Source organism: Nyctereutes procyonoides, unplaced genomic scaffold (assembly GCF_905146905.1).
Source record: "Nyctereutes procyonoides isolate TBG_1078 unplaced genomic scaffold, NYPRO_anot_genome, whole genome shotgun sequence".
NCBI classification, from domain to species: Eukaryota; Metazoa; Chordata; class Mammalia; order Carnivora; family Canidae; genus Nyctereutes; species Nyctereutes procyonoides.
Window position 1 is genome coordinate 60,208,079 of NW_026575020.1, and position 24,034 is coordinate 60,232,112.

General features: G+C 68.5%; 2 protein-coding genes across 3 annotated transcripts in view; both read right to left on the reverse strand.

Annotated features, from left to right (window-relative positions):
• Positions 1–2,130: 2,130 nt before the first annotated feature.
• Positions 2,131–19,305, reverse strand: FASN (fatty acid synthase). Of its 2 annotated transcripts, none has more exons than XM_055314274.1 (42): positions 19,153–19,305; positions 17,748–17,881; positions 16,985–17,137; positions 15,671–15,844; positions 15,331–15,531; positions 15,128–15,250; positions 14,938–15,053; positions 14,730–14,864; positions 13,837–14,308; positions 13,560–13,747; positions 13,273–13,462; positions 12,522–12,616; positions 12,265–12,399; positions 11,977–12,180; positions 11,747–11,862; positions 11,299–11,474; positions 11,010–11,201; positions 10,846–10,926; positions 10,532–10,729; positions 10,132–10,311; positions 9,851–10,054; positions 8,948–9,252; positions 8,331–8,747; positions 8,078–8,242; positions 7,853–7,971; positions 7,577–7,731; positions 7,241–7,444; positions 6,930–7,080; positions 6,665–6,843; positions 6,460–6,579; positions 6,180–6,302; positions 5,867–6,090; positions 5,588–5,789; positions 5,332–5,483; positions 5,143–5,234; positions 4,769–4,920; positions 4,428–4,673; positions 3,986–4,174; positions 3,520–3,750; positions 3,187–3,410; positions 3,003–3,101; positions 2,131–2,867 (listed from the first exon to the last, which is right to left on the reverse strand). In XM_055314274.1, exons 2-42 carry the CDS (start codon positions 17,872–17,874, stop codon positions 2,478–2,480), a joined length of 7,599 nt encoding a protein of 2,532 aa, XP_055170249.1. In that variant the 5' UTR covers positions 17,875–17,881; positions 19,153–19,305; the 3' UTR covers positions 2,131–2,477. The 2 variants fall into 2 exon arrangements, with proteins under 2 accessions (XP_055170249.1, XP_055170325.1); XM_055314350.1 differs by having other exon boundaries at positions 17,748–17,876; positions 19,153–19,248.
• Positions 19,306–22,075: 2,770 nt separating this feature from the next.
• The window catches only part of CCDC57 (coiled-coil domain containing 57), a 95,827-nt gene continuing 93,868 nt past the window's right edge, over positions 22,076–24,034 (reverse strand). Inside the window, exon 20 of the mRNA XM_055314453.1 lies at positions 22,076–22,666. Within this exon, the coding sequence (XP_055170428.1) occupies positions 22,467–22,666 (200 nt within the window). The 3' untranslated portion in view covers positions 22,076–22,466. The remainder of the gene's footprint in view (positions 22,667–24,034) is intronic.

Sequence of the window (24,034 nt, forward strand, 5' to 3'; positions counted from 1 at the left end):
TTCACGCCAATCCGAACCTTTTTGGATTTGTTGAGACTGGTTTCCCTTCCAGAATTCTGGAAGAGTTTGGATAATAGAATGGGTAACCTTTTTCTCCCAGATACCCCGTGGAATTTGCCTCTCGGGTCTGGACTTCTCCTCGTGGAAAGGTCTGAACTACGGACTTGTTTTCTTCCATAGATGTGGGGTCGCTCGGGTTGCGATTTCTTGATCACTTTGTGTCTCATGTGGACTTTTGTCGTTTTATCTAGATTGTCCAATTGTTTGGCCTGAAATCGTCCATAATATTCCCTAAGCCTCTGGACACGTGTAGAATCCCCGGTGTCTCCTCTGTGGTTCCCGCTGTGGGTACTTTGTGTCTTTATTTCCCTTCCAGCTCCATCTGCTTACGGTTTATGCAGTACGGATTTTCTCAAAGAACTCACTTCTGGCTCCGTTAATTCTGTGTTTTATTTCGTCGGTTTCCACTGCGGTGTGTTATTTCCATCATCCTGCCCAGCTGGGTCTCAGTCGCTGGGGTTTGTCGTTTCTGACTGTTCATTTGAGGGGTTTCTTCCCTCCGGCCGCAGCCCCAGGTCCAGGCCTGCCAGGGCGGCCGGGAGCGGAGCCCGCGGGTGCTGCTGGGCGAGTCAGCTCGAAAGGCCGAGGCCTTTTGGTAGTTTTCTTCAGCCTGAGGATGCTTTACCCTTGTTATCTGGTGTCTACTCATTTGAGAATATTCTAGGGATCTTTTTGTTACTGATTCTAATTTTATTCAATTGTGGTCAGAGGAAACATTTATAGAAGTCGATGCATTTTCTTTGACCTACGGACATTGGTTTCATGCCCCAGACCTCGAGCCACCTGGGTGAACGTCCCGTGCAGATTTGAAAAGAACGTGCTACGCTGCTGCTGGGCGGCGTGCTGTCAACGGGGCAAACTGGCCGAGGCCGCGTCCGCCCCCGCACGCCCTGCCGAGTTCCCATCTCTGCCCCGCCACTTCCCCAGAGCGGGCTTCTGAAATCTTGAATTTTAGGCTTGTCTGTTTCTCTCTTCGGACCTATAACCTTTGCTTCCGGGGACTGTTCTGGGGCCGAACCATTCAGGACGGCTACGTCCTTTCCGCTAGTTGGCTCTTATCACTATGCTGTGACCCTGCATCCTGCGTGTACTCTGCCGAGCCCGTCGCTGTTGACACGCTTGCCTCTCTACGTGGCAGCACGGCTGGGGGATCCTCCAGGCACGAGCAGCCCACACGTGGACATCCGTTCGCATTGGAGGACGTGCGGCCTGCCCGCCCTCGGCCACCGTGAGCAGTGCTGCTACGACCGCTGCACACGGACACGCGAGCCCCGGTTTAGGGCTCTTCAGTGCGTGCATCTCGGAGGGGACTTGGCTCAGGGGAATTCTATGCTCGACTTTCTGAGGAACATGGAAGGCCCACTGGGCTGTTTCTGGGTTCAACACACCCTTTCAGAAGCCTCGAGGTGGGCCTGGCCCCTGCCGCCCCCTGGATCCATCGGTGCCCACCTCACCCCTTGGCTCTCAGGGTGCACATGTGCAGGGGACCGCCCTGCCCTCTGACCTCCTCTGGTCCAGCCTCCGCACCTTTGCCTAAACCACTGCGATGGTCAGTCTCCCGGTCAACTTGGCCAGTTATGCCAGCAGCTGTCCAGGTGCTGCTGTGAAGCTATTTTGTTGAGGAGGGTCCTGCCTCTGGCCGCCTGACTTCAGGAAAGGTCACTCTCCATAACGGGGGGCCTCCTCCCACGAGGCAGAGCCCTGGAGACTAGGACCTCCCGCAAGTAGCGCAGGGGACCCAAGACTTGCCCTGCTGACCTCTCCAAAGGCCCTGGGGTGGACTCTGCCTGCCCTCCTGGTTCCTTTCTCTGGTCAAGCCCCCTGCCCCCCAGCCCCCCCAGGGAGTCCCGGCCCCCTGGGGCTGTGGGGAGCAGATGGGCATCCACTCTGGGCCCCCACAGCAGCTGTTGGGAGGGAAGAAGGGGAACCGCAGGCCAGAGCTCAGATGGGGTTTAATTGTGGGGGGCTCTGCAGGGGCGCGGCCCTCACCAGGTTGGTGTAGAAATGGAACAGGGTCTCCGGACAGGGTTCCTGACACGGACGGTTACAGTAAATCGCGGAATTCAAGCAGCAATTTGAATCGTATTTCTTGAAAAACGAATACAGACAAACAGAGTGGGTGCCCGGCGCCCGGGGCTGCTCCTTTCCACAGGCCCCTGCATCATGGGGTCCCTGGGCCGGGCCTCCTGCGCCGCCGGCCTTCACCGGGTGGACGAGGCCCCGGCGTCTCCCCAGCGACGCAATAAATAGGAGAACTGAATGGAGAACCGAGGAACGGACCCACGCGGCACACCAGGCTCCGCCCGGCCGACTCTTCACAGACCAGAGCAGGTCTCCGAGGCGGCGGCGGTGGCGCGCAGGGCGCGGGCAGAGGTCCCACCGGCAGGACCCCCGGGCACCCCTGGGCCGCGGCGTGGCTAGCCCTCCCGCACGCTGACGCGCGGCTCGGCCAGGGAGCTGTGGATGATGCTGAGGATGGACTCCAGGCCGCTGCCCTCCAGCAGCGTGCGGTGGTCGCCCTCGATCACATGCACGGACACCTTGCCGTCGCACACCTGGGACAGGTTGTAGTCGGCGCCCAGGCCCTCGCCGTACATGCTGCCCGTCTTGGCGCGCAGCAGCGTCACGTTGCCGTGGTAGGTGGCCTGCGGCGTGTACTGCTCGGCGGCGCGCAGCTTGTGGTAGAAGGAGCGCGCGGCGAAGCTCAGCTCGCGGGTGTCCAGGCCCGCGTGACTGTGCTGGATCAGGTCCACGGAGGCCACCACGCGCTCCTCCAGGCTCCCAAGGGGCAGCAGTGCCTCCAGCACCTACGGGACCGGGCTGTGAGCGGCTCCGAGCGGCCCTGACTGTGGGCCCCTGGGGTCCCTGCCCGTGGGCTCTGGGGAGCGGCCCCCCTCCACGCTGCAGGGTGGCCCCTCCCCCCACCCGCTCCCAGGACCCACCTTGTCGTGCTCGATGTCGGTGAACTGCTGCACAAAGAAGCACATGGCCTCCGCCTCGGCCTCCGCCTCGCAGCCGGGGGTCATCTTGGCTCGGTAGCTCTGTGGAGGGAGGAGGGGCTGCTGCAGCGGCGCTGGGGCCCTGGGGGTGGGGATGGGGGCGCACCCAGGCCACCCGCGCCCTCACCTGCGTGTAGGCCAGCACGTAGCTGTGCGAGCCGTCGAACAGGAAGAGGCTGTTGTGTGTGGGGGCCGGGCTCTGCTGTGCCGCCTGCAGTTGCGAGCACATCTCGAAGGCCACACAGGCCCCGTAGGAGTAGCCCGCAATGCGGTAGGGCCCCTCGGGCTGCACCTGCCGGATGCACTCGATGTAGTAGGCGGCCAGACTCTGGATGCTGTCCAGGGGCGCAGCTGTGGGGCAGAAGGAGGCTCAGCGGCAGGCAGGAGGCGGCCCCGGGGGCACAGGCCCCCACCCTGCTTTACTAGGGGCGTGGGGACAGCCTTGCGGGACGGGTCACACCTCCAGTGCACTGCAAGCCATAGGTGGGGATGCTGAGCTTGGCGGCCAGGCTGTGGAACACGGTGATGGAGCCTTCGATGGGGTGCACCAGGAACAGAGGCCGCTCTGAGCTCTGCACGGAGTTCAGCCGCGTCAGGGTGGGGCCCTCCGGGTTCACCAGCAGGGTGCTGAGGTTCAGCTGCGCCTGCTGATAGGTGGGGCTGTCCTGCTTGGGTGTGGGCGCCCCCCGCTCTGCAGGGAGGAGCAGAAGCCGGGGGTCACACAGGCGGCCCCCCGCAGACCCCAGCACGGGCCCACTCACCCCCACCTGCCCCGCGCCGCTGGCAGCCGGGGTGTGCGGGAGGGGCACTCAGGCCGCCGGCTGGCCACTGCCAGGAGTAGCCCCGGAGAGCAGCCGCCGGGTCCAGCGGGGCTCCCCCAGACCACGTAAATTCCGTTCTCCGAGTGCTCCCTCGCAGCCACGCACCGTCAGCCGTGCCAGCCTTCGACGAAAGCTCCTGCAGCTTCTGGAGCGTAAGCTGGCGGATGTCCCGCATGGACAGCACCAGGTCGTGCTCGCGCTCCAGCATCTGGCGCACCTCCACGCCCATGAGCGAGTCCAGGCCCAGGTCCGCCAGTGTGCTGTCCAGGTTGACGGTGGCCAGGTCCCGGATGCCTGTGAACAGGTACTCAGTTGACAACTTGGGAGGGGGAGGGACCCCGGGTGAGTGTGGGCAGCTCGGTGGCTAGTCCCCACGAGTGAGGGCCGCCCACCTTCCCAGCCCACGGCACACGGTCCCCACCCAGCTGTGCCCGGACCACTGGCCTGTCCCCTCCCGGAGCCAAAAAGCACGGCCTACTTCCGAGCCAGGGCAACGGCCCCCCGGGGGGTGAGTGTCTGCCGGCGTGGGGACGGCGTACTCCCTCACCCAGGATGTGGGCCACAGCCTTCATGAGGTCGTGCTGGGTGCTGCCATCACCCTGGGTGGCGGCCTTCTTCTCAGCCAGCACGAAGCTGCTCAGGACGGGGTGGGGCTGGTTCAGGAAGAGGTCCAGCACCTCCAAGCAGGAGGTCATCCGCTGAGGCAGCGTCCCACCGACGATCGTGTCGTTGGAACCCATCGTCTCCAGGACGATGCCCACATCGCCGACGGCGCCCCACTGCACGGCGAGGCCTATGGGAGCGCAGGGCCGGGGGCGGGGGTGAGTGGGGGCACAGGCAGGGGCGGCAGCAGGCAGGGGTCGCTGGGCGAGGGGGGACCTGGCCCACCTGGGAGGCCGTCGTGCTGGCGCTTCTCACACACGCGCTCCATGGTGGAGTTGGCGAAGCCGTAGTTGGTCTGGCCAGCGTTGCCGCGCCCGCAGCTCACAGACGAGAAGGCCACAAAGTAGTCCAGCTCGGGGCATGCCGCCCGTGTCACCCTGTGGGTGTTGGGAGTCACACCCCGCTGGCTGGCCCCGCCCCACCCCCACCAACACGCCAGGGAGCCCCCAGCTCAGGCCCCAGCAGAGGCCCAGGGCCGGGTCCCTGGGTGGCAGTGGAAACTCTGTGTTGGGGTGCACAGCAGTAGGGGGAGGCATTGCTCCTAGTGCGTGCCAGGGCAGAGCCAGGCTGGGTTGGGGGCTGGGGGTCCTGCGCCTCACCTGTCCAAGTTCACGGTCCCACTGTACTTGGGCTTGTTGACGTCCTGGAAGAACTCAGGAGTCTGGTTCTCCAGCATGGCGTCTCTCAGGACCTGGGGGTGAAGGGTGCTCAGCACCTGCCCTGACCTCACATCCCAGGGGTGCTCAGCCTGGGAGGGCCTTCCCTGGACCCCGCAGAGTCGCACTCACCACGGCCAGGTTGAAGACTCCTCCCACAGGCCCCAGCTGCGCGGCCTCAGCGATGAGGCTCTGGGCCCCATCTAGCGAGCCGATGTTGCTGGTGGAGATGAGGACCTGCACGCCCTGGCGCCTCCACTCACGGATGAGCTTGGCCTGGTAGCCTGTGGGACGCAGGGCAGTGGCGTCGGGCCCACTGGGGTTCTCCCTGAGGGCACACGAGGGCTGACCCATCGGCGTCCCCGCCCCGCCCCTCAGGCCTGCTCACCTGTGCGGATCCCAGAGCGGGAGGTCAGCACGAGTTTCTGGGCTCCTCGCAACACGAGCCACTGGGCCAGCTGCAGGCCGAAACCGCCCAGGCCCCCGGTGATGACGTAGCTCTTGTGGGCCGGGCAGAAGGTCTTGGACACGGCTGTCGTCATGGTGGGCCTGGTCACCTGTAGCGCCGCCTCCTGCTCCTCCTCGAGCACCTGGAGCCCAAGCAGCACCCCGCTCAGGCACGGCCCTCCGGGGCTGAAGCGGGGCACCCCGGGGGCCCTGCCCTCACCTGCACGACCACTTTGCCGATGTGCTTCCCTTGGGCCATGAAGCGGAAGGCGTCCTCCACCCGGTTCTTGGTGAACACGGTGCGCTTGAGGGGCCGCACTACACCGTCCCGGATGCCCGCCTGCAGCAGCGCGGCCACCTCCCACCAGCTGTGGCCTGCTTCCTCAAAGAGCGCGTCCAGCAGGATCCCGTGGAAGGTCACGTTCTTCAGGAAGACGGCCATGCCTGGGCGGGCGGGGGGCCGGCTCAGCACTCGCAGCCCCCGGCTGAGCCCGCAGCCCCCGCCTGCCCGCGAGCCTTGCTGCCCGCCTCACCCAGTAAGTGGTTGTTGGAAAGGTCGAATTTGCCGATTTCCAGGAAGCGGCCGTGCTGGGCCAGGCACCGCACACTGGCCTGCAGCTTCTCTTCGGCCAGAGAGTTCAGAACCAGGTCGACACCTTGGCGGGTGGGGAAGGAGAGGTCCTCGGCGTCACGCCCCTGGCCCGGGTCCACACGGCCAGCCCTCGAACCCGCCCGGGCTGGTGAGGAAGCGGAGAGGAGGAGGGTGGGAGGACAGGTGGAGAGCGACGGCTGTGCGCGGGGGAGGCCACTCACCCTTCCCGGCCGTGTGCCGCAGCACGTGCTGTTCAAAGGACGTGTCCCGGGAGTTGGCAAAGCTGGCGTCACTGAGCTGGGGGAACCTGGCCTGGAGGTACGCCTTCTTCTCGGCCGAGCCTGGCAGGGAGAGGCACGTGCTGGGGAGCCGGGCCGTGGGGCTGGGGTGACGGCCCCGGGCTCCGGGGAGGGCCAGCGGGCTTACCCACAGTGGTGAAGATGCGGCAGCCCAGGCTCAGGGCGATGGCGATGGCGGCCTGGCCCACGCCGCCCGAGCCCGAGTGGATGAGCACTGTCTCCCCACGCTGCACGCGCCCCCGCACCACCAGCGAGTAGTAGGCGGTGGTGTACACCACGGGCACGGTCGCTGCCTCCTCCAGGGTCCTGCGGGCACAGTGCAAGGACTCAGGTTGGGCCTGCGCCTCGGCCATGGCCGTGTGGGGCACCGGGCCACGGTCCCGCCGACTCACCAGCTGGACGGCACGTCCCACAGGAAGTTCGGAGACAGCAAGACGGAGGTGGCCAGGCCTTCAGCGGGCACCAGTCCCATCACGCGCTTGCCACTGGCGTCTCGGCCGGAGAACTCCATGCCCAGCATGCAGTCCCGCGTGGCCCATTTTCCTGCGGGAGGTGGCGGTGGTGAGCCCCGTATCTCCCGTGGTGTGGAGGGGAGGCCCAGCATGCATGCTCAGGCCCGAGGAGCCTCCAGGGTCCTGAGGGTGGCAGGTCAAGGCACCTCTTCTTCCCAGCCTCTGGCCGTGCCCACGGGATGCAGCCGTACCTGGGATGGCATCGGGGGAGAGCTTGCCCGTGGCCAACATGATGTCTCGGAAGTTAAGGGAGGCGTAGTAGACGGTGCAGAGCTGGACCCCAGGCTCGGTGAGCTGGGCGTGACGCAGAGGAGAGCAGACCCAGCGGATGGAGGAGAGGTCTCCCCGGGTGAGGACATTCACGAAGGCGTGCTCAGTCTGCTCCTCTGGTAGGCCTGAGGGCGACAGGAAGTGGGGCTGCCACAGGGGCTTCCTGGCCAGGGCCCTCCAGCCCCACTGTCGTGCTCAGCCCCCCAGATACACGGCAAGGAGCCGGTGGCATCACGGAGGCATCCTGGAGGGCTCACCGTGCTCCAGTGGGAAATGGCGGAAGGCTCCCCAGGACCCGTCCCGGTAGACGTTCATCACGAGGTCCCCCTGTAACACCTTCTGCAACTCTGAGGAGCTGGGGTCCATCTTGGGGATGGGGGATGTGCTGCTCAGGTTGGACACCAGGATGCATCTGTAGGCAGGAAAACAGATGAGGAGAGGGGGAGAGAGGGGAGGGGCAGAGAGAGGGGAGGGGAGAGAGGGGAGTGAGAAAGGGCGGGGGGGGGGGGCAGGCAGCTCTCCAGGCGCCTCACCGAACCCGGTGCCCACTGGGCTCTTTGCGGAGACAGTTCACCATGCCCACGACGCCCGACGTGACGCAGTTAGTGGCCGTCAGCCACACGGGTCGGGAGGAGCTGTCGGCCAGAATGTTCTGCAGGAGGAGAGAAGGGTTGGCCTCTGGGATGGTTCCCCAGGTCCATGGTCACGGTCACGGTCACGGTCACGGTCACGGTGCTGGGGGCCCAGCCAGGCCTGACCTTCAGCGAGTCCACCCATCGGAAGCTGGTGTCCTCCACAGGCAGGAAGACGGGGCTGTCCTGGGGGTCCGGCCGGCGGCACAGGAAGAGCGCGGAACCGTAGAAGGACCTCTTCAGGGCCACCAGGTGCAGCGACGCGCCTGCAAACACTCGTTCCCACTCGTCCTGCGTGTGTGTGGGGTGTCTCAGTGCTGGCCCCGCCCCGCCCCGCCCAGGCCCGCCCCGGCCCGCCCTCGCGGCCCCGCCCCCACACCTGGCTCAGGAGGCTCTGGCTGCCCCTGTGCTGCTGCTGCTGCTGCTGCTGCTGCTGCTCAGGGCTGGTGAGGAAGGCGACGGTCTCTCCCAGGGGGTGTCCCCTGAGCAGGGCGTGCAGCAGCAAGAAGCCGCCCTCCCTGACAGCGGCCACCATGTGGCTGAGGGCCGAGGCTGGGTCGGGGAGGGTGGCCACTGCACAGTTGCACACCAGCAGGTCGGCCGTGCCCAGGTTGCTGGGGGCGGGCTGGGCGGGGTCCCACTGGCCCTGGGCCATCCCGAGCTCCTGCAGTTTGGTCTGGGTGGCCTCCAGGGCCTGAGGGTGGCGGTCGGTGGCTGTGTAGTCCAGCTGCAGCAAGGGCTGGGTGCTGAGCAGCGTGGGGATGCGGGTGTACAGGCGACCATCACCGGCCAGCACCTGGAGGGAGGACAGCCTCCTGGATCAGCCGCCCGCTGCACAGGCCTCCTGATCCCAGCTGGGAACACCGGCCAGAAAGGCCCACCCACTGGTCAGCGCCCTCCCTGCCCGAGGTCAGGGCAGCCCGGGAACGGACGTGAAGGCAGCCTGGGCACAGCTTCTAACCCCGTGACCTCACGCCGGGCGGTCCGCACACCCACCTCCACTATGTGCATCCTGAGACTGGTCATATTCTCCAGGGCGGTGTCCACGCACGCCTTCAGCGCCGAGGAGTCCAGAAGGCCGCAGAGCAGGGGGTCATCGTGCAGCAGGGACCTCTGCTGGGCCAGGAGCTGGGCCAGCTCCAGCTGCAGGTTGCCATTGAGCTGCAGCTGGCAGGCAGCTGCCAGCAACTGAGGCAGGCCTCCCTGTGGGGACTCGCGGGGGACCTGGGCCCCGTCCAGCCCGGGTACCACCATCTTCAGGCCCTGCTGGGCCACCTTGGTCTGCAGTGTTTGTGCCAGCCCTGGGGGGTGAGGGGGCAGAAAGGGGCGCTAGGGAGGGTCTCAGCTGGGCCAGCGCTCCCCCCAGCACGTCTGCCTGGAGCAGGGATCCATCCAGAACCAGGATCCATGTGACTGTCCTCCCAGGGCCCACATCCTGGCCCCGTCCCTCCATAAGCAGGTGCATGAGAGAGACGGGGTGGGCAGCCTGGTCCCCTAAGACTAAGAACTACCCTTCCAGGGTGTCACGGGTTGTGCCCCTGACTAAGCTATGAGCTCCACAGAGGAGGGCTACCTACGTAGTGCGGGCTCCGTGCCCGACATCCCACGTGGCACCCCAGTCTGTTCTACCCACCCATCTGCATGGGGACGGGACGAGCCCTTGCAGGGGACAGTCTGCAGGGCCAGGCCCCTGTGGCACCACACGCAGATGGCTGGCTGGGGACGTAGCGAGGAAGGACCAAATCCAACATTGTGCCTAGAGCCCCTCCCCAAAGATGGGGAGCCTCTCGCAGAAGCAGCAGGAGGCTGCAAAGCGCGGGGGGTGTGGTGAGAAGCTGAGAAACCCCCCCATTGCCAGAGGCGTCAGGGGCCAGAGCGCAGGTGGGGAGCTGGCCTCACCCCTACACAGCTGCAGCTCCTCCTGCAGGGCTGCGTTTCCAGCCAGGACGCCTCCCTCCATGTAGGGGGTGAAGGAGAACTTCTCTAGGATGGGTGCACGCTGCTCCTGCTGCCGTCTTGGGGCCACAGAAGCGTGCAGGCCCAAGATGAGGGCACCGCCGGCTACCGTGCTGTTCAGGCAGCTGCTCACCTTCACGTCGACCACTGAGGAAAGAGGTGGGTGAGCGTGGGCAGCACCCGGCGCAGCGACACAGGCCTGCGGGGACTGGGCGTGGGCCTACCTCGGGCATCGCCCTTCAGCGAGTACACTTTCTGCTGGTGAAGGGCGGGGTCGATGTGGATGGAGGTGATGCGGGTGGGCAGGCACAGGGTGCGCTGGGGATTGCCCAGGATGGACGTCTGCAGCATGGCGTCCAGGAAGACCACCCAGTTGTCCTTCCACAGCAGCTGGCCGGCTTTGCCTGTGGCAGAGGGGCTGTCAGCTTGGCTGGCCCGGGTCTCTCTTGCTCACGGCACCCTCTCCTCCATGCCCTGGCCTGGGTGCCCCCAGCGGCCCCTCACAGCTTGGGTGACGCCGGAGTCACATGGCACCTGGATTCTGGGCAGCAGGTCAGGCCCTGCCTGAGGGGAGGCAGCCCCGAGGCTCGTTCCCAGAGCATCAACGGACATTTGGTGTCCTACCTTCAAGGTTGGTCTCCAGGATGCCCTGGAAGTGGGGGCCGTAGTCATAGCCACGCAGCCGCAGCTCCTTGTACACGTCCCCCTGGGTGAGGCGGAACGCGGCCATGGGGTCCGCGGGGTCCGTGGGGTCCACGGGGTCCGCGTCACCATGGAGGTCGAACAGCTTGGGGTCAGGGTCCTCCCACTGGTACACTTTCCCTATGGGTCGGGGGCAGAAGGGTCTGAGGGTGGGCAGAGAGGAGCTGGCGGCCGAGGTCCACTCAGAGGCCAGCCCCTACCAGACCCTGCAGCCCGGCCAGACGCCCTCTGCTCACCGCTCACTATCAGGTTGCCATTCTCAGACACCTCGAAGCTCTGGGAAGCCTCTAGAAGCCGCACTTCTAGGGCCATGGTCCCTGTGGACAGCAAGGTAGTAGATGAGCATCAGGGCTCAGCAGTCGGCTCCCCACCCTGACCCCGGCGGCCCGCCCCATCTCACCGGTCTTGGGCAAGATGGTGGCCTGGTGCAGCGTCACGTCCTCAAACACCACGGGCATCTCCTCCATGTTTTGGTTCAAGGCACGTGCCAGCATCTTCCAGGCCAGGCACAGGTAGCCGGTGGCAGGGAAGAGGACGCGGCCATCGATGCAGTGGTCCACCAGGTAGCGGTCAGGGGACTCGGGGCTGGTGTCTGTGTGGGCCGAGCCTTAGTGCCGGCGGCCAGGAGGGAGAAGCCAAGCCCCCCGGCACCCTCGCCCGATCCCTCTACTGCCCTCGGCCCCACTCACCAATCTTGCAGATGGTGGCAGCGGACGAGCCGATGGAGCCGTTGGGGAAGTCCTCGGCGGCAGGCACGTCCCAGATCTGACTGTGGTCCCACTTGATGTGGGGGGAGATGAGAGGGGTCCCCCGGGGAACCGGGAAGTCCATGGGTGGGAACAGGCCGTTGGGGTTGGCGTCCATGCTGGGGGGGGGGGGCGGGGAGGTGTGAGGCGCACACCGGGCCCCGGTGGCCTCGCCTGGGACCATCCTGTCCTTCCCACGGCCCACCACCTCCCATGGGACCCCGGAGATCGCCGTTGCGGTGGGGGCCGTAGCACGGGGCTCGGGCGGCCCAGCACCCCCAGCCCACTTCCTGGGGATGACCCCACGGCCACGGAGCAGCCCCCATAACAGGCTTCACCATCGGGAGAAGCCGGGCTAGGCCCCCGCCCCCGGCAGCGGCAGCTGACCCACCCCAGCAGGTGCAGCTTGCCCGTGTTCCTGAGGAAGAACTCCAGGTTGTCCTTCTGCTCCTTCTTCATCAGGGGGATGATGGCGCAGCTGGGCTTGAGGCCTCTCTTCAGGACGGCCTGCGGGGGCAGACGGCTTGGCCTTCCCACGGGTTCCCACCCTCCCGAGGCCCATTCCCGAGGCCCCCCGGCCCCCGCCGCCCCTTCCCGCCCCCGGGCCCCGCGGGGACGCACCTGCAGCAGGGCGTGAGGCGCGATCTCCACCACCACGGCGTGCTCAGGCACGTGGCACAGCGCCTCCTGGAACAGCACGGGGCTCACCAGGTTGTTGACGCTGTACTCCGCCGAGCACGTGCGGGCCAGGCTGCCCTGCCACTGGGCCTCGGGGATGGACGTGCTGAGCCAGCGCGCGGAGCGGGGCTTTGGCTCCCGGATCACCTGCACACACGGCACGGTCAGCTGTGTGGGCACTCGGCCCCCACCCCCGCCTCCAGGAAGCCCCCCGTGGGGCGGCCAGCCCACCTTCTTGAGGGCCTTCAGCAGCGTGGGGGCGATGGACTCCATGAAGTAGGAGTGGAAGGCCATGCCGCCCGTGCGCACCTCCTTGGCAAACACGCCCTCCTGCCTCAGCTCCTCCAGAAACGCGGCCACCTCAGCCTAGGGACAGGGGTGCCAGGAGTGGACGAGTGGAGCCGGACCGTCTGCCTGGGTCCCCACGCAGAGCTCTCCGTGAGGGTCGGGAAGGGACTCGGGGACAACCCTGGCCTCCCGGGGGCTACCTGAGGTCCCGAGATGGTCACTGTGTCTTCAGAGTTGTGGCAGGCGGGCACAACGCCAGGGGGACAGCGCCGTTTACACTCCTCCCAGGTTAGGCCTGTGGGCAGGGATGGCCTCAGGGGGCGGGCAGCGGGCAGCGGGGAGCGGGGAGCCAGGGCCCCACCGAGAGGAAGGCGCTGCCCAGGGCAGGCCTTAATGACAGGGGTGCGGTAATGACAGCCGCCGAGCGGGGCCTTTATGGGGCACTTTCACCCCTGCCGTGTTTGATCTCGGGGGAAGGTGTCTCCCCTGTCGTCCCACAGGCGGGGAGCCGGGTCCTCCGCAGTGAGGACAGCCCGCCCCCACCAGTCCCTGGGGTGGTGGCTCCGGGAGGTGTCCCTCCTGTCCCTGGCCTAGCCTACTGCTTCTCCTGCAGCCCCTGGGGGGCAGGTGCCAATGGAAGGGGGCCAGGGCCAGTGCACCCGACACCCTACATCTTCTCGTGCGGGGGGGGGGGGCTGTTCATGCCCCACATGGCTTTAGCCCAGTTGGTAGGAAGAGCAGCAGTGTGGACTGATGCTGACCGCTGAGTGGGCAGGGGCCGGGGGGGGCCACTGGGCACCCTGCAGTGAGGACGGTGGCCGGTGGAGCTCCTTGAGACCCCCGGCCACTCTCCAGGGTGAACACGAGGAACGCCAGGGATGACACCCCCACCCCAAGGGCTCCTGGGTTGGTGGGAGGTGTGGAAAGGGAGGGCCCAGAGGGGACACCCACCCACGGCCGCCATGGCCCCTGGTGGGATGCTGGCCTCCTTGATGCACTGGCCCCTCCAGTAGGCAGTGAGGACGGCCTCCTCCTGAGAAAGGCAGCCGTCTGCGTAGCCGCAGGCCACCTCCCCCAGGGAGTGCCCGATGATGCCGTCGGGTCGCAGGCCCATGGAGGTCAGCAGGTCTATGAGGGCGATCTGCGAGGAATGGGGACGTGATGGGTCACACCTGTCCTAGGGATGCCAGGTTGGCCCCCAGCACTGTCACAACAGCCCCTAGACCCCATGGGCGCACCTGGATGGCGGTGAGGCTCACGAAGGCATGGACGATGTCGTCAAAGGTGGTCTCGTCCGTGCTCAGCAGCAGCTCAGGCAGCTGCAGGCCCAGGGGCTTCAGGGCCTCGCTGGAGCGCAGGATGGAATCGTGGAAGCTGCTCAGGCGCAAGAGGCTCGACCCCATGCAGCGCCACTGTGCGCCCATCCCTGTTCCAGAGAGAGGTGTCAGGGTGGTGGCCGGCCAGCCACAGCCACTGCTCCCCCTCCGGGGAGGGCCTGGGGAGCAGGGTTCGCACCAGAGCAGATGAACCAGAGGGGACGCCGGCCGGCAGGCAGCTGCTGCACCTCCTGCACCTCATGGCTGCTGTCCTCGCCGCCCAGCACGGTGTAGCCCCGGAAGGGCATGGCGGAGGGGGAGCTGGCCGCGATGTCATTGAGCATGGTCATGAAGGCCACGTCCCGGCTGTGCTGCTGGCCCTTTTCCAGCAGGCACCGCACGGCCTCCGGGGTCCGCCCGCTGGCCCGCAGCAGACGGGGCAAAGTGATGTGTGGGGTGGTCAGCCTGGGTGGCCGCGTGTTGGGCTGGAGGACGACGTGCACGTTGGAGCCGCCAAAGCCGAAGGAGTTGATGCCCACGTTGCCTCCGCGGACAGGCCGGGGCCGGTCCACCACCTGTAGCCGCCCATCCTGGAGTGCCAGGATCTCAGGGTTCGGGCTGTGGAAGTGCAGGTTGGGAGCCCAGAGCCCATATTCCAGAGACAGCAGCACCTGCGGGGGGCTCACAGTTGGCGGGGCAGCCGGCCCTGTGCTCCCTACCCTGCTGCCTGCCACCACGCGCTCCGTCCCCCGGCCTCACCCTGCCACAGCCCCAGGACCCAGTGGCCAAACCACACCCCCCCACCGCCCCGTCTCCCCGCAGCCCACTCCAGGTCTTGGTTCTCACAGGAACTGCAAGCAGGTTACAGCAGCCCCAGGAAGCCAGAAGCTGCCAGTGCACGGTCCCCCCAGGGCCCGGCCACGGCACGGGGGGCCTGAAGGGTGGGCCACCTGCTGCGGCTGTTGTGGCCACTGCCACCCACTCTGGCCGAGTGTGGGCCCCGCAGGGCACCAGAGGCCGGCATGCCTCAGCACAGCCCGTGGGAACCCTCCCCGCCTGCCAGGAAGGACGGCTGCACAGCAGCCCGCTGACCTTGGCCAGAGCCGCGAGCCCCGAGGCGGGCTCCGGGTGCCCCATGTTGGACTTCGTGGACCCGATCAGCAAGGGCTCCCGGCGGGTGCCGCAAAGGGCTCGGTCGATGCTGTTCAGCTCCTGGGGGTCGCCCACCTATGGAGGGCGAGGGGAGGATCAAGGCCCACCCGGGTGGCTCTTGGGCGTGGGGGCGTGGGCGGGCTCTCACCTTGGTGCCCGTGCCATGGGCTTCGATGTACTCGAGGGACTCTGGGGCCAGCCCCGCCGGCTCGTACAGGGAGCGGATGAGCTGCTCTTGCACCTCCCCGGAGGGGAAGGTCACACCTGCGGGAGGAGCCAGACCTCAGCCCCCAAGCCACGACCCCGGCGTGGCCCGGCCGGGGGAGGGGGGCACCCACCTTGTTCCTTGAAGCCATCCGTGTTGGTGCCGGCATTCAGGATGGTAGCGTACACTCGCCGGGCCAGGGACTTCTTGGTCAGCAGCATGGCCACCACGGCCTCCGCCCGGCAGTAGCCGGCTCCTGGGAGCAGACGGCACATCAGACCCAGGGGCTCTGGGGCGGCAGGGCAGGTGCCGTGGCCCCCCCGGTCCGCCACTCACCAGCCTCGTCGAAGGACTTGCAGATGCCCTCTGGACTCAGCATACCCAGCTTCATGAACTGTACAGAAGTGTTGGGCTTGAGCAAGATGTTGATGCCACCCACGATGGCGCACGGGCACTCCCCGCTGCGGATGGCCTGGTAGGCGCTGTGCAGAGCCATCAGGCTGGAGGAGCAGGCCGTGTCTAGAGTGATGCTGGGCCCTGCGAGCAGGAGTACAATGTGGGGCCCTGGCGGCTCTAGTGGGGGGGCCCTCCACTGCGAGTCCGGGACGCTGACCCCTTGGCCTTGACCAGCCTTCCTGGGGGAACCAGAGGCCCAGAGGGGCTGGGGGGTACCCACCTTTAAAATCAAAGAAGAAGGAAAGGCGGTTGGCCATCATGGCACGCTGGCAGCCCACCATGCTGTAGCCCAAGAGGGTCTCGGGGTCTCTGCTGAGGGCCTCTGAGGCCTCAGAGCCACTCACGCCCACCCAGACACCGGTGCGTGTCCCTCGGAGTGACGCCGGGTTGATGCCTGCAGGAAGCGACGGTAAGACCTCGCGGCCTCTCCAGCCTGGGTCTGGGCGACCCCTTCCCCGCTTCACTCTGGAGGGGCCCCGGCAGGGCAGCCAGCCCAGGTAGGGCTGAGGACAGATAACTGGGTCACATGGAACCCGGGGCCCAGGGGACGGTAGGGCGCCAGGCTGAGAGACCAGAGAAAGCCGGAGGTGAGGACAGAAGGCAGCATTGTCCCCAGAATACTCCCCTGGCCCCTGGTGTCACCAGTAGGGTCTGGCAAGCCCCGATAACCAATGAGCACCCAAGCACCAAGGGCAGCCTACCCTAGGACGGGCCAAGATAAGGAAACAGAGGGAGACAAAGGCTGAGTGTCCAGGCTGGGAAAGGAGGGGGGGACCCTGGCCAGGACCCGGGAAGTGGCATCCAAGGTCTCCGGGTGGGGACTGGGCAGTGGGAAGGCCTCTGCTCGCCCTTCACCCCGGGGTGCTGTGTGCCTGCAACACTGTCCCTTTCAGTGAGGGCCGGGGGCTGGCCGTGTGGAGCCACTGCTGGAGGACGAGCTGCAGGGCCAGGACTGCTAGCCGAGGTGGGAGCGGGTGGCCCCAGGGTCCCCTTCAAAGCCAGGCTCCTGCCACCTACCTGCTGAGGCACCACACCCACACGGTTGGCCTCCTCTCCCTGCCAGCTACGCCTTCCATGCCCCTGCGGCAGTAGGGACAGGTCTGTGCCCCGGGACGAGGGACAGCCGTCTCGAGGCACTTGTCCAAGGCCACACACAACCCAGACGGGGGAGAGTGGACAGCACGAGTCCCGGGGGCTGGACCCCACCTCCTGCCCTGCCTGGCACGCCACCCTCGCCCCAAGAGCAGCTGTCCAGTGGGGAGGGCGGGACCTGGGCGTCCGGGCACACCAGGGCCACCTGCATGTGTGTTGTGAAACCTCGACCTGCTCGCAGGCCCACGCCTCCCCAAGCCCCTGGGCCTGGACCAGCGCCCCAGGGAGCCGCAGCGCCTCGCGCTTCCTGTGGCTCCAGGCTCTGACTCGGGACGCGGGCTGCTTTTAGCAGTGAGAAGAGTTGGCGCTCTCCCGACTTCCAGGGAGGGGGACCCTCAGGGACGGGCCCCCCCCGCCGGCCAGCAGCTTCACAAAGACTCACCTCCGTCCAAGATGGCCTCGTACGCGACCTCTAGCAGCAGGCGCAGCTGCGGGTCCATCGTGTGGGCCTGCTTGGGGTGGACCCCGAAGAAGGAGGCGTCAAACCGGGACAGGTCCTTCAGCTTGCCGGACCTCCTGGGCAGGCCGTAGAGCCCTGCAGACACAGGCAGGGCCGGGCCGGGGGCCCCGAGTGACCCACGGCCAAGTCCCTGCGGCGGCGGGCGAGTGCTGTGGGGCCCAGGGTGCCTCTGCGACAGCAGCCCCCCTTCCCCCGCCGGGCGGCCGCGTGGGAGGCGGCCTTGGAGCACAGCGCGCTGGGGACAGTGCCTCCTCCACCGCCCACCTCTGTCCTGGCCCCGGACCCCGGGCTGACGCTGCCTGGCTGCCGAGGCCGGGCCAGGCCCCACCGGCTGACTCACACCCCGCAGATCAGGTAAGGCCGCTCTGCACGGGAGCCTACTGGGCGGGAGGGCGTCTAACCAGCTCCCTGCGGAGCCCGGCGTTGTGGCCGCCAGTGGCTGGGCCGGAGGGCTGCCTGGCCTCACCTGGATCTGCTCCCCCAGCAGCTCACCTGTGCCCAGCCCTGGCCCCCCGCCTCCCCTGGGCTCCCAGGCCCCGGCGTCGCGCCGGTGCCTGGTGGCTCTGCAGTCGGGGCAGGCTCAGGCTAGAGCGGCGGTGCCTGGGCAGCCGGGAGGCCGCCTCCACAGCCAGAACGGGCCGGGGCCTCCCTGGGTGGGGGGAGAGGCCGAGGGCCACCCGCTCACCTGCCTTCCACCTCCTGTCGTCGTCTGTCACCATGTCCACGGAGCCGATGAGATTGGCCCAGAACTCCTCCATGTTGTCCGACTCGGGCAACTTCCCGGACATGCCAGCAATCACCACCTCCTCCATGGCTGCTCTGCGCAGGGAGGGGAGTGCGGGGGGCCAGACGCTGGTCAGCGCTGGTCAGCCCTGGCTGCCGGCTGGCCGCGTGCAGCCTCCTGCGGGGCCGCCGCTCCCACCCTGTCCCCTGGCTTCCTGGCCCCACAGCACCACCTATGGGTTTGGGAGCAGTGACACCAAGATCCAGGTGGCCAGCTTCTGCATCCCGTGCTGGCCTGGACGGAAGCTCGGGTGCACGGCGCGGGGGTCCGTGCTGCTCCGCCCAGCGCTTGCTTCTCCTTGGGTGGGCTGGGCCTTCTGGTCTTTGGCACTGGCCAGGGACACGTGGGGCCCTGGCCTAGGTGACTGACTACAGCAGGGCCCTGCCGCCCTGTGTCTGCCCCCGCAACAGTCAGTGGCCTCTGCAACGTGCTGCTGGGCTGCTCCGAGAAGGGACCCCACAGAGGGCGGCAGGCAGGGCCACCCCAGAAGGGCCGGACCCTTCCCGGGATGGGGCCGCTCGGCTTCCGTCTGCGAAGAGCCGACCCAGGGAACCCAGCAGGCAGGGGAGAAGGGTGCCGAGGCTGAGCGGAGGTCCTGCGCCCCACCTCCCAGCTCGGTCTCCGCGGGGACAGGGCCCGACCACCGCCAGGGCTTGGGGGGACGTAGGGGTCGCAGGCGCCAGGTCCCTGCAGGGCTCTGGGGACAACGGCCCCGCAGGCCCGAGCCCCGCCGCCTGCCCGCCCCGGAGCGCGCGGCCTGGGGAAGCCCCCGCCCCGCCGGCCGCCGGGCCCGGCAGGGGCAGGGGCAGGGGCCGGGGCAGGGGCCGGGGCAGGGGCAGGGGCAGGGGCCCGGCTGCTCGTGGGGGCCCGGGCGTCGGGTGCGGGGCGCGGGGCGCGGGGCGCGGGGCGGCGCGGCGTCTCCCTCGTGGCCCGGCGGCCCGACCCCGGCCCGACCCAGCCCGACCCCGCCCGAGCCCGACCCGGGGCGCCGAGTGAAGGCCCTCGGGGGCGCGGGGCCGGCGGCCTCCCCAGTCGTGCGCGCGCCGGGCCGGGCCGGGCCGCCCAGGCCGAGGGGCCCGCGTGGCCCGGGCGCCACCAAGATGGCTGTTCGCCGCCGCCGCCGCCGCCCCCGCCCCCGCCCCCGCCCGCCGGCCCCTCCGCGCCCCGCCGCGCCCCGCCGGCCCCTCCGCCCGCCGCGCCGGCCCCGCCGTTGGAGCGCCCCGGGAGCGCGGTGCGGCCGGCGGCGCCCCCGGCCCCGGCCCCGGCCCCGGCCCCGGCCCCGGCCCCGGCCCGGCCCGGCTCGTACCTGCGGTGGCGCGGGCGGCGGGGCGGGCGGCGGAGCGAGGATGCAGCGCGGTGCGGAGGGCCCGGGCCGCTGCCGTCTCTCTGGCTCCCTCTAGGCCGGCGCCGACTCTATTTAACCGCGGCCGTCCCCGCGCGGACACGCCACATGGGCTGACAGCTTGGCTGCGCCGCCCAGGCCAATGAGCGTCGGGGCTGCGCCCCGGGACCCGGCGCGCCGCCGCCGGTGGGGTGATGCCGCGCGCCCCCGGGCCTCCGGGACCCCGCGCGGGGGCGCGCACGATGGGGGGCCCGGCACGCGGGGGGGCCGGGGGGCGCCGCGCCGCCCCCGCCCCCCGTGCCCCGCCCCCCGTGCCCCGCCCCCCCGTGCCCCGCCCCCGCGCGCCCGAGCCGCGGCACCGCCGGGGACGCACGCGCACGCGCCGGGGCCGCAGCCCGGGGCCGCCCCCTCCCGCCCCCTCCCGCCCCCTCCCGCCCCCTGCCCCCCCCCCCCCCCCGGGCCGCAGGGCCGCGTGCGCGCCGCGCGGTGCAGCTGGACGGGGCTGTGCTTGGGCGCCACTCGGGGACCGTGCGGGCGCGGGCCGGGGCGCGGACCCCCAGGACCCGCCGACCGGCCCGCGCTCGGGCCCCGCGGAGCCGGGCCGCGGGGGGGGCGGGGCTCGCTGGCCGCCGCGGCCAATCGGGGCCCGGGGGCGTGCGCTGCGGCCCAATGGCGGCGCGCGAGTGGGCGTTGCTAGGCGATAGGGTGATGGGCCGGGCGGCGCGGCGGTCGTTGACCCCTGCCGAGGGCGCCCCGGGCGGGGTCACTGCCGGTCAGCGCGGCGCGGCCCGGCCTCCCCGAGCTCGCGGGCCCGGCGCGCGCCCCTCGGCCCCGGAGCCCGCGCCTGGGGCGGGGCGCGGACCCCGCTCGGCGCCGCTCGAACAAAGGCGCCCCCGTGGGCAGAGGCGCTGGCGCGCGCACGTGGCCGCCCGCACCCTCCGACGCTCCCCTGCGGGCTCAGGGCTCCCGGGCGGCCGAGCTTCCAGAAAGGCCCGGGCTTCCGGCCCCGAAGGCGACAGACCCACCGTGTAGCGAGGGCTCGGCACCCAGGCCGCCGCGGGGCCCCCACGCAGGCCCTTGGCGAGGCCAGCGGAGCCGCCGGCGGCCCCCAGGGCGGCCGTGCCCCGCTTCCCCGCTTCCTCTCCACCGCCTCGTTGCCTCGAAGGCCAGCGCGGCCCCCCTGGCTGCGCTCCACGGCAGCGCCTCCGGCTCTGCTCTGCCTTGCGGACTCAGGGGCCTGTGGAGCCGGAGCCTGGCCTGGCCGCGACTGGCCGCCGCGCCGCTGGGGGACGGCACAAAACGAGGCTGGCACGGTGCAGCCCGGCCACTCGTGCCCCCGCATGCCCCGCGGTGCTCAGCGGCCCGTAGCTCCGGTGGCGACCCCATGCCCGCCGCTGGCCCTTCCCTTGGCCTCCCCTCACTGGGGGCTCTAACCCGGGTGTTGGGAGGGCGGGCCGGGAAGGGCAGGAGAGCGCCCTACGGTCCAACCGCTGAGCTAAGGTCCTGAACAACCTCCTCGCGGGTTTGTCTTTCTCTTCCAATTTAGGGGTTTTTCAGATGCCTTGCACCCTGGGTCAGGAGTCACAGGACCGTGGCGTGTAACACTCCCGACCTCAGGTGGCCTAAATGATCCCAGGCTCCGTTCTCGCCAGGCAGTGGGGGCTCTGTGCTCTGCTGGCTGCAGCCTGCAGGGGCCCCGGGGAGGGGGCCCCCCCCCCGGGCTGGGGTGCTGGGGTGCTGGGGTGCGGAATGTGGCTCTGCGCCACAGACGGAGGCTCGGGGACTGGGTCACGGGCGCTGAAGTGCCTCCTTGGAAAGTGACGGGGCATCCCCGCTCCGGTTTTCAGCTTCAGGAAGTCACTGCCAAGGGCACACGCCAGAGCAGGGACAGCAGAGCAGGGACCCCTGCCACCCGGGGCTGCTGCTCCCCAGCGCAGTGGGCGCGAGCCAGCGGTGCCTCCACAGCTCCGGGAGCACCGCGGGCCCAGGATGAGCAGGGAGCCTGTGGGGAGGATGTGCCCGAGGAGCGCAGTGAGGCGCTCACAGGGAGGCGCAGGGCGCACAGGAGCCCCTGCGCAGGGGCGGGGGGGATGTGCACGCCTGGCACCGCCACCACTGCAGCGTGTGGTCTCTGTGCTGTGCGTGTGCACACACCCCTACACCTGGGAGCCCAGCAGGGAGAGGACAGCGCTCCCATTGCACTTGAGGGCAAAGTGGAGCCACAAAGGCTGCATGGGGTGTGCAGGTCGCACAGCAGGGAGGCCCGGGTCCCTCCTCTGGGAGAAGCCGCCCGCCTGGTTCAGCGAACGCCCGCTGCCCAGAAAGGGAAAGCCTCGGCGCCCAGGCTGCCTGAGGGCACAGCCGCGCTCTGCCTGGGGTGGGGACAGGCCATCTCCCTTTCTGGGCACTGGTGCGGGCCAGGAGCCCGGCTGTGCACACGGGCGTGGACGCCAGGGGAGTGACGGGCTGCAAGCGGTACGGCCCGGCCCCCACGCCGTCCCCCTGGCCGCTTGCAGGACGCAGGACGCTGCCGTCTCCAGCGTGCCGTTGGTGGCGGGGCGAACCCACAGCGTCGTGGGCCTGTAGCTGGGACCTGTGGGACTCCGGGTGTGGCCTTGTGCGTGGGGTTCTGTGGCCCTCGGAGTGAAGGAGTCCGGTTCCCAGCCCCAGGCATGGCGGTGTCGTCGTGCCTCAGTACTGTCTTACTGTCCTGCGTCCTGCTGCCCCCCGGGGAGGGGGAGTATGTAGAGGGCACGGACTGACCCACTGGGCTGGTCTCCCAGGGCCAATGAGGACGGGAAGCGCCCTCCAGCTCCCCGACGGGAGCACCCCAGCAGGCCTGGCCGCCCGGCCCACCTGGACCCCGGGCTCCCTTCTTCCAGGTGCTCTCGCGTGGGCCGTGCTCTCTGGGGAAACGCCTACTTTGTGAGGGGCCTTGTGCTCCCCCCCAGGCCCCCCTGGCTCCTTGTCACATGGCCGCAGTGCTCAGATGCCATTTCTGAGGAGGACAGGTCAACAACGCGATGGCCAAACGAGAGCACGGGGGCATGGGCTTTAATGGCTCTGGTCGGACCTGGGGCGCCGCGGGGCGCCTCTGCAGCACTTGGGGTGCCTGCCTGCAGCCTGCATCGCGTGCGCACACGTGCACCCGCACTGTCCTCGTGTGCACATGGGGCCTGCACACAAACACACACACACACACACACACACAGCGCCGGTGCGTGAGTCCAGCACGGGCCCCAGGCGCCCACAGGGGACAGAGGGGCGGGCCCGGGAACTCAGTCCTTCAGATTGTAGTTCCGGATCTTGGGGGGCCTGGGGGGCCGCGGGCAGCCTTTCGTCCTTGCAGGGTGAGCCCTGGAGGGTCCAGTGGGCTTGGCTTTGGCCTGTGTTTCCATCTTCACCCCTGTGATGGCAAAGGCTGCCTGTGTGCCCACAGGGCTTGGGTCAGGGTGTCCGAGGCTGCTGGCGGCTGGACCTGCGCAAAGAACACAGAGAACAGCCTGTCACACCCCAGGGAGCAGGAAGGGGGGGCGCTCCCCGAGTGTAAGCGGCTGTGCGCCTTGCTGGCAGGACCTGGGGCCCCACGGCCTGGCTCTTTCCAGAGCCTATCAGCCAGAGTCCTCCCCGGGGCCCTGGCACAGGAGGTCTCTGGGCCACATGGTCTCCAGATGCGCTGCGGGGCCCGGGCCTGCCCTCCGCTGGGCACTCTGGACATTTGGCCCCGAAAACACCATCTCCTGCCGTCACCATTTCGTAACGGGGGCCCCCAGGGGCGCGGAGGTTAATGGTTGACCCATGGGATGCCTCAGGCGCCTCCCGGCTGTCCACCACCCTCTGCTTGCGGGCCACGCTGGCCGGGCACCTCCGGCCTGACATGCGTGTCCAGGCGCAGGCCAAGGACCTGGGAGCCTGACCACGCTGTTGCGCACCTGGGCCGACGCTCAGGCCCAGCCCTTCCAAGGCGCCTGGCACGGCGTCTCTGCACTAGGGCAGCAGGAGACTTTCGTTCTCTAGCTTTCCTCTATTTGCCGAGTGTTTATTTTTTTTTTTTTTAAGATGGTTTTTTTTTTTTTTAATTTTTTTTTATTTATTTATGATAGTCACACAGAGAGAGAGAGAGAGAGAGAGGCAGAGACACAGGCAGAGGGAGAAGCAGGCTCCATGCACCGGGAGCCCGACGTGGGATTCGATCCGGGGTCTCCAGGATCGCGCCCTGGGCCAAAGACAGGCGCCAAACCGCTGCGCCACCCAGGGATCCCTTGCCGAGGGATTTAGAACTAGAAATGTACTTCTGTTGAAAAAAAAAAAAAAAAAAAGCAAAAAACAGAAAAGACGTTATTAAGCAGTTATAAGATGTACGCTCAGGGTGGCCCTCCCTCGGGGCTGGCCTCACGGGTGCAGCCGGGGCCTCTGGAGCCCCGGGGGGTCCACCCGGGATGGAAATGCTGCCCCAGGGCACAGAGCACCGACGGGAAGGTGGGGCCTGGCACCAGCTTCTCCCACACGTGAGCACGCGGTCACACGCCCACCCTGCCCCGCGTCTCTGAGCCGCCCACCCTGGGCCTGGCCAGCGCAGGGCTGTGTGCAGCGCAAGTGGGGGGCACCGCAGGGCAGGGACCACCCGGGCGAGGTCTGAGGACGGGCCAAAGGGGCAGGAGGCTGTTGCGGAGCCGGGTGCCAGGAGGAGGCCTGGACTTCAGAAGCACGCCCAGGAGATGCACACACGGCCCCACCGCGGGCAGCGGGACCTCTGCCACACGGACTGCACCCTGGCCCTCGCCTCGGGCCTCCTCCGTCCTCTCGAGCACCTGCAACGGCGCCCTTCCCCGCAGCCTCCTCAGGC

Excerpts from the sequence above, each read along its gene's own strand:
- FASN (XM_055314274.1), bottom strand. The coding sequence starts at position 17,874 with ATGGAGGAGGTGGTGATTGCTGGCATGTCCGGGAAGTTGCCCGAGTCG. Across the intron at positions 12,181-12,264 it reads TGCTGAAGGCCCTCAAGAAG|GTGATCCGGGAGCCAAAGCC; the intron begins GTGGGCTGGCCG and ends CCGTGTGTGCAG. Across the intron at positions 10,927-11,009 it reads CACCATCTTGCCCAAGACCG|GGACCATGGCCCTAGAAGTG; the intron begins GTGAGATGGGGC and ends TGCTGTCCACAG.